Source organism: Lotus japonicus, chromosome 3 (genome assembly GCF_012489685.1).
Source record: "Lotus japonicus ecotype B-129 chromosome 3, LjGifu_v1.2".
Classification (NCBI taxonomy): Eukaryota; Viridiplantae; Streptophyta; class Magnoliopsida; order Fabales; family Fabaceae; genus Lotus; species Lotus japonicus.
The window spans coordinates 56,147,361-56,166,142 of NC_080043.1; the positions used below are offsets into that span (position 1 = coordinate 56,147,361).

The window sequence follows — 18,782 nt, forward strand, 5'->3', positions numbered from 1 at the left end:
GAGATTTGTTACTCATCTTTCTTCCACTATTTTGATCTTCTCAGTTTCTCATTTCGCAACGGTTCAAGTTTGTTGCTCCTCTTTCTTCCACCGTTTCATTCTACTAGGTTTCTTATTTGATCTTCTCGGCTTATTTTATACTAATTTTTCAGGCTTGAGATCTGTTCTTTAAAAGGTACACATTTTTAGCCTTCTTTCTTCTTAGTTTGGGGTGTGATTCATTATTGGCTCTGAATTTCAGTGTGTTTCTGTTAGGGTTTGTTTCCTGTGTTTCATTTATCTTCCTCTTCGTCTTTTTTCTCTTCTCTCTGTCTATTTATGCTTCTATTCTTCCTCTCTTAAATTTGATTTCAGGTTGAATCATGGAACCTATGGACATTGTTTGCAAATCAAAGGAAAATACTTCTTTTTTTTTAATTATTATTGTTTGTTTCTTTGCACCGTGCAACGTCTTCAAGTGAGAACAAGTTAATTCGATTACCTTTTTTATTTTTTAAATTTCTCAAATAAGTACATGAAGACAGTGATGGTGTGAAAGTAATTCAAGCTTTCTTTACTAATTTTCCTTATTCTCTACATATGCATTTTAGAATTTTCTTATTATTGGTTGAAATGCATACTATTTTAGCAAAAAATTGAAGGAATTTTAAATCTCTAGATTCAATCTTGCTTGAAAGTAAACCAACTTCAATGTTGTGCTTATATTAGAACATGTTTATCTTATTCATTTGTTATTCTATTCATATTCAATTTTAACTTATCTGGACACATTTTGGTTCATATCAAACTTGAAGTGTTCCTTCAAGTGATCCTACCTCTGGTGCTATGTTTCAGAAAAGTGAGAAGTGGTGCAAGATTTTAAAATGGTTAATGTATAAGGTGTCTTTTGTTGAGAACTCAACAACCTACTTTTAATTTTGCTTAAAGTGTCTTTAAGAGCAAGCTACAAAGCCTATTGGTAATGCTCTTTATTAAGATTCATTGAGTAAGTTTTTGAGTTTTCATGAGTTACATTTTAGCTTTATGTTATGTTTATCTTTCCCTATCTTGGGTTGCACTTAAGATATTTTTTGGTGTGTTTGCTTTCCCTTAAGGTTTTTTTGTTGAGTCTTGGCCTATATTTTTCCATTAGTGCTTTTTTATGCTTTCCTCATTTGATTAGTTGATAGGTTATGAATAATAATATTGCTTATTTTAATACTTGCCAATAACAGTAAAAAAACAATTGCTTATTGTCAGTTTTATTTCCTGCTTTTAATATTGGTTAAACTGTCTTTAAGAGTCAGTTACAAAGTCTAATGTTATTGCACTTTATTAGGAGACATTAGTGAGCTCTTGGGTTGCCAATAACTATTAAAAATAATTGCTTATTGTCAGTTTTATTTTCTACTTTTAACCTTGGTTAAAGTGTCTTTAAGAGTCTGTTACAAGTCTAATGTTTTTGCACTTTATTAGGGGTCATTGATTAAGTTTCATGGTTGCGAATAACTGTTAAAAATAATTTCTCATTGTCAGTTTAGTTTCCTGCTTTAAATCTTGGTTAAAGTTTCTTTAAGAGTCAGTTACAAAGTCTAATGTTATTGCTCTTTATTAGGCGTTATTGAGTAGGCTTTTTGGGTTTCCGGGAGGTACATTTTAGCTCTATAATATAGCACCTTCAGTAAGAGGTAATGATTACGCAATGAGTCTCTGCATTCATTCATAGGTCGACACGTTATTGAGTTGTTTCCATTTCATACAACTTCTCCCCTGATGAAACATATTTCGTAGTGGGTTTTGAAGTGGCAAGGTTTGCAAAAGAAAGTGTTGATCTTCGCTAGATGATAGTTGTAGAGTGGTTTGAAAGCTACTTGATTGAAAATGATTATTAAAGCTCTAATGCTGAACTTATCAAACTTTTGAAAAGAAAAGGAGTAATCCTTTATTTAGTTATCTTTTTGTTTCATATTTGTATTTCATTTAATCTACTATATGATGACATTGTATGATCAACTTTAAAATTATTTAAATTAGTTTTTTCTAAGTTGACACCCAAATGTCATATCGGATTGGTAAAAGCTATAAGGTGAGACAACAACTCATGAAACATGGTAGAGAAGTTATGAGAAGCAATTTGGATCCCATAAAAAATATGAAATAAACTTGAAAGAATAAAAAATTAGTGGTTGTTAAAGTTACTGTTATACCACTGCCTCATATTACTATTATATCTCTTCCTCTTTTATGTCTTCCCATGGTTACATACCCCTTCTCTTCTTATATTTCGCTATGAAAACATCTTGACCCATTCAACATGGCCAGAAGCTCGCTAGAGACCAAAGTTCAAGCAACAAAGACTTTCCTTACGAACATTTTCACATGCAGCTGCAATACGTATATAAATATAAGTATGATAATACGTTAGCGAAGATATATCAAACGATAGTCACGCACCACAAGAAGGATTAGTCGAGGTGCGAGACAGTTGTCCTTGACACCCGTTGTAATAACAAAAAAAATATACCGGGCAAAAATATTATGCATGAATGAATAGTAAGGAAGTAATTAAATTATTTCATTATATGAAAATGATAAGGCACTAAAATTTTGCAAGTAATTAAATTATTTGAAAATATATTCAAATTTATATTTACTTATATCTAAAATTAATTTTATTATATTAATTCATAAATTTTCTTTTAATGAACGTGATAAAAATAACACTAATTTAAAAAAAATACATTATTAACAAAAATGAATATCCACGTGCAATGCATATCACAATAGATCCAGACCTGGTCCCTACATCATTTTCATTACATGGACATTGACAGCCGCCATGGAGCCTCAAGTATGATGTGCTTTTTAAAATTTAAAACTAAACATATTCTTTGGGGTAGCTTTAGTAATTATTGCAAAGTCTTTGTGAGTAGTAAAGAAGTAAAATTTAATTGGTGGCTTCAAATGTAAAGAATTTCATGGGTGGTTTAAGGGTAAACCACATTTTTTAACCATATAATATTATTTTTTATTCGACAGTGTATATCGCTTACCTGTTACTTGAGTATAAATTGAGAAAATAGAATTTAGAGTCATTTTTATATTAACAAGACTATTCACATTTAACTTAAACTAACAGCGCATATACAACACAGACCATCACACCCAAGGAGAGGGAGGCAGATTTAACACATGTACTTTTATGAATGTTAATTTTATGAAATCAATATCATTAAGTAATAGATTATCCACTATAATAATTGATCATATTCCCAAATGAATGAAAGTGTGTGCTAAAGCGGGCACATTCAAGAAGAACGAATTGCTTCCATGGTCGAGCTTCTTCACATGAGTGCACCTTCACCAAATTTTATTTTTAAGTTCTTCATCAAAAACTTGATGTAGTATATGATAATCAAGCATACTCATAGCCAAACGAGTGTAACGACTGAAATTTATTGATTTTACATTAATTACTTTTGTACGATAATTAAAAACTCACAACATAAATAATAACATATTTGTTTACAAATGATTTATAAAAAAATTACTTGGAGGAGATATCTCTATAATAATGGGTATGTTAAGAAATGTTTGAGTGTTTCAGCAAATGATTTATAAAAAATTAACTTGGATGAGGTATCTCTATAATAATGGGTACGTTAAGAAATGCTTGATTGTTTCACTTTAAGGTATTAAAAAATAACCTGAATACATTATTATTTTGCAAGAGATTAGATAAAAAAAATTATTTTTATTTATTATTTGTGATTTTAAAAAGAAAATATCATTTAATTTAATTTTAATTTTAAATACATTTTTAAAAGTAAATACATAGATGATTTATGATTTAAAATCTAAACTAATTAGGATTAATTATTTCCTATATATAGATGATTTCTTATTTAATGATGAATGTATAGAATATTTTGATTTAAATTATGATTTGAGCTGACTATTACAAAATATCCTTATTTATAGGAAATGTGGAACGATACGTTCTCAATTTTATTCTCAATGTAATTATTTCAATTGAAAAAATAAAAAAATCGCATATCCATTACTTTTTTTTTTCAATACATCGGAAAACTATATATTACTTCAAATCTATATAAAAAATCTATTCAATGGATATGAAAAGTCATAAATTGAGCATTTAGGAAAACAACGACAAAAAGATTAAAAAAGGAGCTACCCGAAAAAACAAAAACAAACATTCAGTAAAAAAACATACAAATTTATGATTTCTTATATCTAAAATAAATTTTGCTCTTTTAATCCGTAAAATATCTTTAAAAGAATAACACAAAAAATAAAATGAATACCCCGTGCATCGCACGGGTAAAAAATACTAGTAAATTCATAAATGAAGGTAAAAGCTATTATCTATTTTCATTTTTTTTCTAAAACCATCTTTTTTTTTTCATTTTTATTCAAGTTACAAGGTAAAAGAAATGCTCACGAGGAGTTATAGTTTACCTGTTAATAATTTTATGTAAAAACTAATATAAAAATTAATTTATTACTTATTTTATTCCAAAATGGTTACTGTTTGAGAAAATACACGTAGGTTAAGAGCTCAGTAACTGATAAAAAATTTGACTAAAAATCTCTATTTAAAGTTGAGTTTGGTCAAAGGAAGAGAATGTTTTTTTTTTGCTTCATCGGAAAGGTAAAGGAAGAGAATGTTGATTATTGGTTATGTGATTTGTGAGAATTGTGATTGGTGTGGATAGGAGGTGGTAGGTTGGAGATACCATAATAAATGAGGTTATATAGATGTGATAAATAGTCTTGAAATAAATAATAATCATTTTGGCAAATATGTAAAAAGTTAAAAGTTAAAACAACAACCATTTTGGAACAGAGAGAGTATGCATTACTAATTTTTCTTAATTTTTAAATTAATTGTAGAATTAAATATGTATAAATATTTATAATGTACAATAATTTGACGATGAAATTAGGAATCATTAATATTCAAAATATTTGTTCATGTACTCCCTCCGGTCCTATTTATAAGCAGCAAAAAAAAAATTCACATAGTTTAAGAAATGTAGTTAAACTAGATAAAATGCATCAAATTTGTCTTGAATCAAAATAAACTTCCAAAATTACCCTTTGTTATTAGTATTGGAAAGTGGGAAAGAGAGAGAATAATTAATGAGGCACATTTTACAAGTTAGAATTAATAAGGGCATCATTGGAAAAAAAAATTAATATAGCTCAAACTTTCATTTGGTTCTTATAAAAAGGACCAAGATTTTTCTTCTCTTTCATGCTTATAAATAGGACCGGAGGGAGTATAAATTACAAGGTTTAAAGCCCAACGAGGCGGAATGAGCATAAAAAACTACATAAAATAAAATTCTACTTACCCTTTTTTTATTTGTAAACTATTGAGACTAACATTTTTACATGTAAATAATTTCATTTTATATCTAATTCAAAGATTTGATTTAATATAATTCAATTTCCTTCATTTTCAAGCTAATTTTAGAAATTAATATATATAAAAATATGATAATTTGATAATGAAAAAATATCGTCCATAGATTAGAAAATGTTAATTTGATGATATTTATTTATGTATAAATTATAGGGTTACAAGCTGCACGGGAAGTAATGAACATGAAAATAATATTATGTGCAAATATGAAGATTTTGGCCATGGCCAATTAAATCCTTTATTTCGGAACCTTTATATTTGTTAAATGGTTGTATGAGTTTAAATTACTATAGTTGAGTGACTTAATTTATGTTTTTGAATTATCTATATTCTTATGATGATTGTATTTTCATTCTTAGTATCTCAAATTTTTTATTCTCATGTTCAAATACAATAGTAAAATTTGCCGTGCAACGCACGGGTAGGAAATTCTAGTTAATGATACATAGTTTCACTCTAAGATAGAATTTCTTGGACAGTTCTAGAATATAATGAGACACTTGCATGGTTACTAATTTCTTGACTAGTAATTTGAGCTGTGGATTCTTCACCGTAAATGAGTATTAATTAATTAATTAAGCTATAGTGCTATGGCTTCGAGTACGAAGAATAGTACTAATTGGTTTTCCAACTTGACACGTAATTACACCCAATACCATTGGCAGTATCCTTCATTCATTGATTCCTTAATTGCGAAGAAAAATACAGGGCCACTTTATCCGCGTAATTGCTAAGAGTCAATGAGTCACACTTGTAACATAACAATACACACGCTCCTACCTCACAGATGCGAAAACCGATCGATCTATAAATGTCAGAGTGCAAAGCTTACAAAATTCTCATTATCTTTTCTTTGATACCTGCTGGTCAGTACTTGTCAAAAATCTCAACAATCACTTTTGGCATTCATTTTGAGCTATAATCAAAAACCATTAAACCAAACCAAACCTATACTATGAAGAGAGGCAGAGAAGAAGAGAGTGATCAACTAGACATGGCTAATTGCTTGATGCTTCTCAACAAAGTTGGTGAAAATGAAATCAAAACCAATCCATCAAGAGACTTGAACGACCACGGTGCGTATAAGTGCAAGACATGCAATAGGAGGTTTTCTTCTTTTCAAGCTCTCGGAGGCCATAGAGCGAGCCACAAGAAAACGAAGCTCATGGTTTCAGACCTTTCGTGCCATGCTCACAGCAGCAAGTTGCAGAGATCGACCACGAGGATGCACCCTTGCCCCATTTGTGGGCATGCGTTTGCGATTGGACAAGCACTCGGGGGTCACATGAGAAAACATAGAGTTGCTGCTATTAATAATCATGCCTTGCCTGTGTTGAAGAAATCAAGAGATGCTGATGATGAAACGTTGATGAATTTGTGTTTGGACTTGAACTTGGCACCCCCCGATCAGAATCATCTTAACCTTAATTATAAGCTGATCAACCTTCACACACCCGCTCTCAAACTCAATTGTTTCATTTAATTTTTTTGTGATTTTTCATTTAATGAGTAGTTTTTCTTTTTTACAGAGTATCTTTGTAATTTACTATGATATAGTTACTATATAACTTACTTCGCACCATTGTGCTTCATATATTATATTGAAATTTCTTAGTTCATTTGTGTGTTTTTGCCGACTTACTTACACCTGCATATATCTATACAAAGAAAAAAATAAAGTTAGTGGAAATAAAAGGGAAGATAACATGAGTGTGAAGATATCAAAACTGTAATAACTGTTTCATCATACATACACTTTTTCTGTAATTCCAACTTTAAGTACATATTATTTTAGTGCATGTTTGTATGCTAACAGAAAACAGAGAAGTCCATCGATCCCAAGGCAAGTGTAGAACATTGATTTCATGTATGCTAGACATACTTTAATGGATGACAATTTTCAACGGATGATGGGGATCCTCATGAGGATTTCCTTATTTGGATTTTTAGCCTCAGTGAATATTTCACCAAAGATAAAAAACTACTTGATAAAACTTTTAGGGATGAAACGAAGATCATAGTCCTTGCCTCGAAGAGGTCCCTCCCTACATATAATGTATGTGGGAGTGTTTGATCTATTGGTTTTCATAAATTAAATGTCATTCATCATCCTAGCCATCTTATTTCTCACAAAAAAAGTTATATATACACACATCCCTTAGATAATCCATGAGAAATGATAGAAATAAGAAGAGAGATAAATGAAAATCTAATAAAAGATAGTGATAGAAAAATAAGAGAATTGGTAGAGGATGGAGGAAAGGTGGAATATATCGTTGAGAATATGGGCGATGCCTCATATGGGACCTATAAAAGATGGTTTGAGTTTATACCTCCTTATTTTACCGGTTGCATCAAGTTACAAAAATATTTTATTTTTTAGTCTAGATTTAACAATTTTTCTTTTAGGTATAATGTTGTTATAATTACATAAAACCCTAGGGTTAGGTTTAGGAAAGATTCAAGAGATGGGAGGGAAAATCCCTGTGTCGCCGATGAGAAAGAGTGTGAGAACGTTGGATAATAAGTTCATCTAGAAGATATTAGCAGGGCATACTGTATCAAAGACGAAGGGTGCGCATGTGAGTAACATTGTTGAATATCCCGATCGAGGGACTTTGCCAGTGGGGACAGCGACGGATGTACATTGGGCAAGGGTGGGGCAAATACCCCGACTTGATTTTCATAAAAAACATCAGTAACATTAGTATTAAGATTGTTCCGGTCAAGAACTCCGGTCAGGGCTAAGCAATTAGAAAGCAATCACAAGATATGGCCAAGTACTAAATGAGTAAAAAAGTGTTGGCTCCCCCACCGCATGGGCGGTATCCTCTTTATATATTATGATGTTTTGACCCGTTTGGGTCATGGGTCGCCTGGCCCAATAGTACAAATTCGGTAAGCCCACATACTACAAAGGCTGTAAGCCCAATAACAGTACACAAGCCCACAAGACACCTAATCTTAAAAGCCCTTTTAAGATGCAGTGTGTCTTTTAAATAAGTCCACAATACAACACTCGACGCCCCTTAACGTATATAAAGTCAATAATGCTAAATCTAGACAACTATTACATGCAAAAGATAACTCATAATAAACGAAAGAAGTTTCACCCTTATAACAAGCAATGGAAGCTTCGCCCTTGTCAATAAGCAAAAGAAGCTTCGTCCTTGTCGATTACTGAAGTTATTTCACCTGCTTTCTTTTTCAAGACTCTGACTGAGATCTTTACCCGTCACTTCACTATCATATTCCTGTCATAATCACAAACAAGATATTCAAATATTTTGAAACTTGAAACTACCAACTACACCTCATGATGAAACGACGCCTGACAGTTCCCCAAAACCCATTTTCACTCAGCATTTAATTCCCTCTGACATTACTTTATCAAACGGTACAAAGGTAATAATTACTTAACTTAAACTCTACACACCCGTTCACTTCCAGAAAACGTTTCGTAGGTAAAAATTGATGGACCATCAAGAGACACGTCTTGGAACTTACCACCTCTGCTAAAGGGTGAAGCGACGCGCCTACTCTTCACCACACTATAAAGCTTGACCCTGAAAACCTTTTTCTTACCATTCTCCACTCTTCTTATTCCCTAGTAATTTTCTCTATAATTCCAAAGAACATTCGCTGCTTTGCCTCAAGTGTTTGAAGAATTTCTGAGATTCTCAACGGAAGCGTTTTTCATCCCCTTCAAGGTCCTCCCCTTTTATTCCTGGTAATTTCCCTTTTCCTTCAAATGTCTGCTATTTACTTTTATCTTTCATCCACCATCTACCCACACTTCCCCTTACACACTTAAAAGCATATCCCAAATTTTCTATCATCAAAATTTTTTACCCATAATCTAAACCTTAGTTGTCTAACACACCTTAATAATCACTCACAAAAATCTCTACCCTGACAACCCCTTTTCCTCTCACTTTTCAGGAAACCTTGAACTCAAAATGATTGCAAAAAATCCTCGTAAAGCACCTAAGAATCGTAAGAACCCCATGGTTGCTGATTCTCTTTGGATCTCTCGGAAAATTGCAACCAGATATAGTGACTACTGTACTACCCCCAAAGTGATGGATTTGTTAACCGATTATACCTTCAGGGCCGACGGTGACGACGCCCACCTTGACATAATCGCATGCGCCCCTGATGAGCCTTGTTGTTTTGGGAAAACTGATTCTAATGGGAAAAACCATACATAATTTTTCAAAACCATGTTTTGTGACCTTGAGTACAAACTCCCTCTTTCTGATTTCACTTTCTCTAGTCTATCTTTAATGAACATCGCCCCTACCCAACTTTCTGCTAATGGCTGGGCCTATCTTAGGGCTTTTGAGCTACTGTGTATCTGTCTGAACATTGTGCCTACTTGCAAAAAATTCTTTTCCTTTTTTGAAACTTCCGGGATGAAAGTAAAAGGTGAATATATCTCCTTATCTTCCGCCCGGGGAAGTGGGCTATTCACCTTGTTCCGAAGCAATTACAAGCATTGGAAAGGAGAATTTTTCAAATTAAAATAAACAGAGAAAAGCAAAGACATTTTCTATTTTGACGATGGCACCCCCCGCTTTCCCTTCTATTGGACTGACAAACCTGAACTTATCTACAAAGTGCCTGACTCCTCTCTAACAACTGATGAAAAATTTGAAGTTGATTTTCTATCAACAATCCACTTAAACCTCTATGATTTTTTTCAAAGCGTTCAAAGAAAGAAACTTAGCACAATTTGTTGGTAAGAGTCACACTTTAAATTATCTACGAATCATATCACTGGAAAGGAAAACCTAACCCTTGCTTTTCGTTTCTTACAATTTCAGCCAAGATGTCTCGCCTCTCAGAAGATGACATTCTCTGCTTTCGCCGTGAACAACAAGCGATGAAGAACAAAGCATCGCCTGCCCGAACCTTGATTGAACCTGAAGGAAGTCACTCAGAGACGGAAAGGAATCCGCCCGCAAGGAAGAAAAGAAAGAATCAAGCTTCTGAGAAACCCATTGAGAAAACTCCAGTCCAATCTTCCATGGAAAAATTCATGGCTAAGGGAGGAAATCAATATGGATCCTCCAGCGCCCCACCACCCTCATGGAAGTATGCTCTCAAAGAATTTGAAGACATGACTTCCGAAGAAGTCACTTCACTTTGGGATTCTCGAATCAACTTTAACTCTTTGGTGGATGCGAACCTCGTTTTCGAAGCCGATCGGGAAAAAATCAGGAAAATTGGCCTATAAGAGGCGTGTCAAGCTTTGATGACTAAAGGCTTAGAAATTGCGGCCATCTCCAAAATGATTGAGATAGAATCTCGCGGGTGTGATGGGCTCTCCACTACCAAGAAGCTTGAGGATCAAGAGAAGGAGAATGCTAAATTGAAGTCTGCCATGAAGTTGATGGAAAAATCCAACAAAGTCAATGAGAAAAAAGCCGCGGATCTAGTTGTGGAACTTGACAAATTGAGAAAAACACTTGAAGAAAACCAAACCTTGATGAAGGCGAAGGAAGAAGAGAATCGCAAGATGAAGGAAGAGGCGAACATCTTGGCCTCCGAAAACAAAAATTTGAAGAAGTCTGTTGATGACCTCTCTGCCGACACGGCCTCTTTGAAAACCTCCATTCTATCTCAACTGGAAGCTGGCTTTGCTAAAGCCAAAGAACAAATTCTGTTCCTCAATCCTGACTTACCCATCAAAACTGAAGGCAGTGATCCTTATGCTAGGATCATGGATGGAAAACTAATTGTGCCAAACTTTGAAGAGGAGGAAGAAGAAGAAGGCGAAGAAGAGGAAGAAGATGAAGAAGAAGGAAATGACAACCAAGGCGAAGATGTTAACAACAAGGAGGGTGAAGGAGAAAATCACTAATCCTGCACCATTAAAAATAGAAAATGATGTTTTGTTACCCTCTTGGTCTTATACCAAAGGGTTGTTTTAGTTTCCTGCCTTTTGTTTTTTAAGTTCATGCTTTCTAAGTATTCTGCTCATCCTGAATTGTACTACCCTCGCCTTAAATTAATGAAGAATGTTTCTGTTGATAACTTATTGTTATTGCTAAATCTCAAATCAACATCATTCTCCACACTTGCTCTTTCCCTTACCTTAATGCTAACAGAAGATTCAACTTAAAGACTATCTCAATTTCTAAACTGAAAGCAATGTATCAACAGTATGAAAAAATGAAAATAATCCACTGCAAGAGTACCTTTCATCCAGATCCTGTTAATCACAAAGCGCTGGGCTTATCAATTTTTGCGCGAAAAACAAAAACTTTGAAGTTTCTTTACCAACTATTCTTTGAATTCATAAGGCCTTTGCATTTTTGAATTGAATCAAAAAGAAAAAATCAGAAGCGCAATTTGTTCTTATACATGGGTTTGCTCGCTTGGAGGCTTTGTGCTTAAGTTGGACAAGCTTAATCCAAGTTAAAGCTGTGCTTATGAATTCGTGGCCAAATGCTCTAGTTTTAAGAGACTTACTCTTTCTCAATTGCCTGGAATCGCCCAATTGAAAGACCTAAGTTGAAAAGTAACTTAAATGCTAACAAAGCACTCAAGAAATTTTTAAAGGTTATGCCTCGTTAAAAACTCTCCCGCCTGGGGTAGAGAAAAGAGTGCATACATGTTGCTTCATTAAAATTTAACATCATGCCTCGTTAAAAACTCTCCCTAATGGGTAGAGAAAAGAGTGCATGCTACTAAGTCTTGCTAAACAACCACATAGTCTTGACACTTAAACAAGTACAGGAACCACAAAACAAACAAACACGACATAGTCTTTGAACAGAATAAAACACACTGAAACGAAACAACCAGAGCACAACTTCAACTGTAGTAGTAGCGCAAGTGTTGTGCGTTCCATGCTCTTGGAACCCTACGCCCAGATAACTCCTCCAAATGGTAAGCCCCTTGTCCCAAATCACGCAGAATTCTATACGGACCTTCCCAGTTAGGTGTCAGCTTTGAATCAGTTGAACTCTTTGCCTTTCTGCACAATACCAAATCGTCCACTTTCATGCTCCTAGGCACCACTCGAGTAGTATAACGCCTTTCTGACCTTTGTTAGACTGCAGCCTCCCTTAAACGAAGTTCTGCCTTCACCTCGTCTGCCAAATTCAAATCCACTAGAACATTTTCTCGATTTTGGTTCTCTTCATATGCTGCCACTCTAAAAGTCATGTCTTGTATTTCCACTGGAATCATCACGTCAACTCCGTAAGCAAGCTCGAAAGGTGTTTCTCCAGTAGTGGATTGGGGTGTTGTGTTGTAATCCCAAACCACTGTGATCAATTCCTCAGCCCATAATCCTTTTGCTTCGCCCAATCTCTTTCTCACCCCATTCAAAATCACTTTGTTTGCTGCTTCAACCTGCCCATTAGATTGTGGGTGCTCCACTGAGGCGAACCTTGTTTCAATCCCCATCTCTGCACAAAAATCTCTAACCTTCCGGCTTGTAAACTGTGTTCCATTATCAGAAATAATGGTTGCTGGCACTCCAAACCTACAGATTATCTTCCTCCAATAAAATTTCTTAACCTTCTCAGCTGTAATCTTCGCCATTGACTCTGCTTCAATCCACTTCGTGAAATAATCCACTGCCACTAAAACAAACTTGACTTGTGCCCCTGCTGGAGTGAATGGACCCAAGATATCAACGCCCCACATCGCAAATGGCCATGAAGAACTCATTGAACTTAGAACTTCAGGGGGTGCCTTATGAAGATCAGCAAAAACTTGACACTTTTCACATTTCTTGACATATTCCATAAAATCGCCCTTTAAAGTTGGCCAATAAAATCCTGCCCTCAACACCTTCGAAGCCAAAGATCTTCCCCCGATATGACTGGCACAGACTCCCTCATGTACCTCAAACATAACTCTTTCTGCATCCTCTTTACTAACACATCTTAACAGTGGAACTCCTACGCCCCTTTTGTAAAGTTGTCCTCCCATCATTGTATAGCGACTTGCTTCTCGAATCTGATCCTTTGAAAATAAAGCTAAGTCTGACCCATCCGCTCTCAAACACATTCGAATTCTATCCATCCAATCTAGCGTTGCTCCGCCCGTTGCCATCACAACATCATCCTCCTTCACACTTGGACCCTTCAAAGTCTCTTGAATCACAGACTTGTTGTTACCTGGTTTCTTTGTGCTTGCTGGTTTGGATAATATGTCAGCCCTTGTATTTTCCTCTCTTGGAACATGATTTACCTGAAACTTGTCCTTCTGCTTCAACAATTCCTGAACCTTTACCAAATACTTAGCCAACTGAATATCCTTCGCCTGATAATCTCCCTTTATCTGATTTGCCACAAGCTGAGAATCAGTTTTTATTACAATACAGCGTACATTCATCTCCATGGCAAGCCTCACCCCTGCTATTATTGCTTCATATTCCGCTTGATTGTTGCTCGCCTTGAAGTCAAACTTGAGAGATTGCTCAATAATTACTCCGCCTGGTCCCTCCAAAACTATACCGGCTCCACTTCCTTTTAAATTTGATGAACCATCAACAGACAAAACCCATTCCACTTCTTCTGATACTCTCTCTTCTGGAGACATCTCATTCACAAAATCTATTAAGCTCTGCGCCTTTATCTGTCCCTTCTTCTCAAACACTATACCAAATTCTGACAATTCGACAGCCCAAGAAACCATACGCCCTGCTAAATCAGGCTTTTGCAGTACTTGGCGTAGGGGAAAGTCAGTTTTGACTTTGATTTGAAAACCTTGAAAATAAGGCCTCAACTTTCGGGCGGTGATAATCAAAGCTAGTGCAGCTTTGTCTATTTTTTGATACCTTGACTCAGCCCCTTGTAAAGCATGGCTCACAAAATATATAATTCTCAACTCCTCTTTACATTCGTGCAATAAGACAGAACTCACAGCATTATCTGATATGGAAATGAAAATTGACAACGGAATACCTGGAATTGGTTTTGACAATATGGGAGGCTTAGCCAGATGCTCCTTTAAAGTTTGGAAAGCCTGCTCGCATTCATCTGTCCATTGAAAAGCTTTGTTCTTCCTCAACCACTGAAAGAACGGAGCCGCCTTACTCCCCGAGCATGGTAAAAATCGTGACAAAGCCGCAATTCTTCCTGTTAGCTTCTATACTTCTTTCACTGATGTTGGGCTTTGCATGTCCAGAATTGCTTTGCACTTATCGGGATTAACTTCAATTCCTCTTCTAGTAATCATAAAACCCAAAAATTTTCCACTCTGAATTCCAAAAGAGCATTTTTCCGGATTCAAACGCATGCTATGCTTTCTGATTTCCCCAAAAGCTTCAGCTAAATCCAAACAATGACCGCCCATTTCTTCTGATTTGACCACCATATCATCCACGTAAATTTCCATGTTGCGCCCTACCTGCTTTTCGAAAACCCTGTCCATCAACCTCTGATAAGTAGCTCCTGCATTTTTAAGCCCAAATGGCATAGTTTGATAGCAATAATTTGCTTGATTTGTCATAAATGCAGTTTTCTCCTCATCTGGCGCATACATGCGAATTTGATGATAGCCCGAGTACGCGTCCATCAAACTCAGCATTCCAAATCCTGAAGCCCTGTCAACCAATTTATCAATGTTTGGTAGCGGATATGAATCTTTTGGACAATGTTTGTTCAAATCTGTATAATCCGTGCACATTCGCCATTTTCCATTACTCTTCTTGACCATAACAACATTAGCCAACCAAGTAGGATACTTTACTTCCCTTATAAAACCTGCATCAATTAACTTATTAGTCTCTGTTTTCACTGCAAGTGCCTTTTCTTCGCCCATCTTACGCTTCAACTGGGAGATTGGTTTCACACCAGGATTCAATGCCAATTTGTGGCAAATGAATTCTGGATCGATTCCCGGAAGATCCTGTGCACTCCAAGCAAATAAGTCTATGTTCTCAGCTAATAGTTGCACCAGTCTGCTTTCCTGGATCGAAGTCAAGTTTACCCCGACTTTCAAATTCCTTTCGCCCACTTTCACTGTCTTTGTTTCCTCTTCTAGAGTCATTTTAAAATCAGAAAAGCCCTCTCTTGGGTCCAAACTAAACTCATCTCGATCAACATCAACCCCAAAAACTCTATGTCCCTCCTTCACTGCTCTTTTTTCCATGTGACCATACTGCTTGAAACTGTCGGAATAGCATTTCCTAGCAACCACCTGATCAGCTTTCAAAGTTCCAACTCCACCCTTGTCCAATGGATACTTAACTATTAAATGTCTTGTTGAAATAATCGCCCCAAGTTTGTTGAGCGATGGTCTTCCAAGAAACTTAATGGCAAAGGCTTTCTCATTTTTACCTTCACCAAACACGGTATTTAGCTCCACATGCCCTCTAACAAATACTTTCTCACCTGAGAAACCAACTAACGCCCCATCATATGGCAATAAATCAGCTTCCGTAAGCCATAACTTTTCAAATGCATCGCCATATATCAAATCTGCAGAAATCCCCTGATCCAACAGTACCCTCTCAATTTCATAATCAGCAATTTTTAGCATCACCACAATGGGATCATCTTCATGAGGCTGAACTCCCTCAAAATCTTTGACGATAAATATAATATCGGGCTGGTTGATTCCCCAACTCCCCCAATCATTAGCATACACAACATTTATAGAGTGAACATACCTCTTTCTGGAAGAATTGGTCATGCCTCCTCCCCGAAATCCTCCAAATATAGAATGGATACGCCCTTTAGTTTCACCTCTAGTTTGCTTCTTTGGCTCCGCCTTTTCAATTTCCTTTCCTGTACCATCATGCTTCGTTGAAGTTCCAGCTCCATCTGATTCCTTTCGCCCTTCCAGTTGACGCATATAGCTTGCCTTTATCAAAGCCTCGATCTCCTTCTTTAAAGTAAAACAGTCATCAGTATTGTGTCCCGCAATTCGATGATATTCGCACCATTTATTTCTGTCGACGTTGCCTGGTGGGTGTTTCGGTTGTTTTGGGAAACGGATCGTGTTAGCCTCTAAGCACATGTGCAATGCTTCAGTTAAATTAACTTTGCAAGTGGGGTCGGCCTGTCTTGTTGGTTTCTATTCCACGTCATCGATTGCCCATAACCACGATTTCCATAAGGTTGAACACGATTTCGAAAGTTGGAGCGGTTATCAAAACGATTTGAACTATTATAATTTCTCTCTCCTTTAGTAACTGCTCCGCCCGAACGCTGATCATTAACCGTCTCCTTCTTTGAATCTGGTTGCTGCTGTTGGCCGGTAACCGCTACACTCTTGCGGTTTTTCTTGATGCGACTTTGCTCCTCCCGAATGAAACCTTGTACTCGACTTCGTAGTTCCGCCATCGTTTCCATGGGCTTACGACTTAAACTGTTGTTCAAGCTTCCTGATTGAAGTCCTAGTTCAAAAGCTGCTATGCAAATTTCTGGCATCTTATCCTCCAAATGAACCGATAATTGATTGAAACGCCCCATGAAAGATTGAAGACTTTCATTGGGCCTTTGCTACACGTTGAATAAAGCCGCTGGAGTCACCTTCTGTGCGCGGCTAGTTGAGAATTGCGACAAAAACTTCGCGGATAAATCCATAAATCCAGCAATTGAATGCGGTGGAAGTGTGGTAAACCAAGTCATTGCTGACTTTTTGAGAGTAGAAGGAAGCATTTTGCACTTCAAAGCATCTGATGCACCCACAATGACCATCTTGGTGTTGAAGTACACCGGATGATCCTTTGGGTCAGAACCTCCATAATATGAATCGAGAACCAAAGTCTTCAAATTATCTGGGACGGTGGTATTTGCAATGTCATCTGTGAATGGTTGAAAATCTACTACCATCTCTGCCATTCTTCGATCGCCCTCGTTTAGGCCCCGATCTTGATTGATTTCAGCAAGTTGAGTTTGCAGTTGTTGATTGTGTTGACGGAGATCAGTCAGATCCGCCATGATCTGTTGCAAAATGTCGGGCGGAACATTTTCATGATTAACATGATTGTCCCTTCCATTTGCTCCAAATCGATTCACCATTTTCAGTGAGTTTGAAGCCTAGGATTGAATTCCTCGGCCCCACGGTGGGCGTCAATGTTCCGGTCAAGAACTCCGGTCAGGGCTAAGCAATTAGAAAGCAATCACAAGATATGGCCAAGTACTAAATGAGTAAAAAAGTGCTGGCTGGCACCGCATGAGCGGTGTCCTCTTTATATATTATGATGTTTTGACCTGTTTGGGTCATGGGTCGCATGGCCCAATAGTACAAATTCGGTAAGCCCACATACTACATAGGCTGTATGCCCAATAACAGTACAAAGATATATTGCCCCCAGCAAATACTTACAAATACCCCCACGCACTCATATTGCATCCAATCATAAGTTTGAACTTTAAGCTTACAGTAAGTACCCCCTTCAAGTTCCACTTAACTTGCCACCATGTTTCTTAAAAAGATTACCATGTTTTTTATTTAATAAAACCAATTAGTCACAAACTCACAATTTTTTTAAAAAGAGCAACACATTTATTCCGCCCTTGTCTGTGGAACTTGAGTTCCGGTCCTCTCTTGACTCCGGGGCAGTTGTTGTGGGCAATTCGGAAAATCAATTGGTGGTTGTTGATTCTCAGAGTTCCAAGGGACCTCAAGGTGTTATGACGCGAGCGAGAGCCGCCTTGGCCTTAGGGGTTCGACTGGGTATGACTTATGACTGCTCTGACGAAGTGGCCCTTCAAGGCATTGCTGCTAATATTATGTCGCGTAGGTTAGGGCAGAGTTGATTGTTTGGCTTGTATTTAGTATTGGTATATCCTGGTTTTTTTTTTGGGTAGTTGTGGGGTTCTTTTTGGTCTGCTTAGTTACCGCTTGGGTCTTTTTAGCTTTTGTTCTTTTGGGGTTGTTTCTAGTTGAGCGTTGATTAGCTTTTTGTTGCACTAATCATCTCATCCCTTTGTTTTCAAAAAAAATATATATACTCCTCAAATCTCAGCAACCGTGGTCTAGTATCTCTCGCTGAAATGACTATTGCTTTTATTTTTATTTTTGAGGTTAGATGACTACAATTTTTAAGTACTAATTTATTCACACTTCATTTTTTCTTTCATTTCATTTTCACTTATATTCTCTTCCTATTTTCTTTTCTCACTCATATTACATCATCTATCACATCTCTTATTTCTCTCTATTCTAGCTATTCCTATATCTCTTAAACGGAGGTGTGTTTTTGGTCTGGTATGGGCTGATCAATATGTATATAACTTGGGCTGACCGAATCATGTATTAAATGGGCCGGGTAACCCATGATCCAGCCAGATCAAAACCCAACTATAAATAAAGAAGGACCGCCCAAGCGGCGGGATGCTATCATTTTTCACGCATTTTATTCGCTTTGTTTATCTCG

The 18,782-nt window shown here is 36.3% G+C and overlaps 1 protein-coding gene across 1 annotated transcript; it reads left to right on the forward strand.

Annotated features, from left to right (window-relative positions):
- Positions 1-6,253: 6,253 nt before the first annotated feature.
- LOC130749400 (zinc finger protein ZAT12-like) lies at positions 6,254-7,047 on the forward strand. The gene has a single exon (XM_057602754.1). It carries the CDS (start codon positions 6,384-6,386, stop codon positions 6,909-6,911), a length of 528 nt encoding a protein of 175 aa, XP_057458737.1. The 5' UTR covers positions 6,254-6,383; the 3' UTR covers positions 6,912-7,047.
- The last annotated feature ends 11,735 nt before the right edge of the window (positions 7,048-18,782 follow it).

What these genes read in the sequence shown, in the direction of transcription:
- LOC130749400 (XM_057602754.1), top strand. Translation starts at nt 6,384, where the DNA reads ATGAAGAGAGGCAGAGAAGAAGAGAGTGATCAACTAGACATGGCTAAT.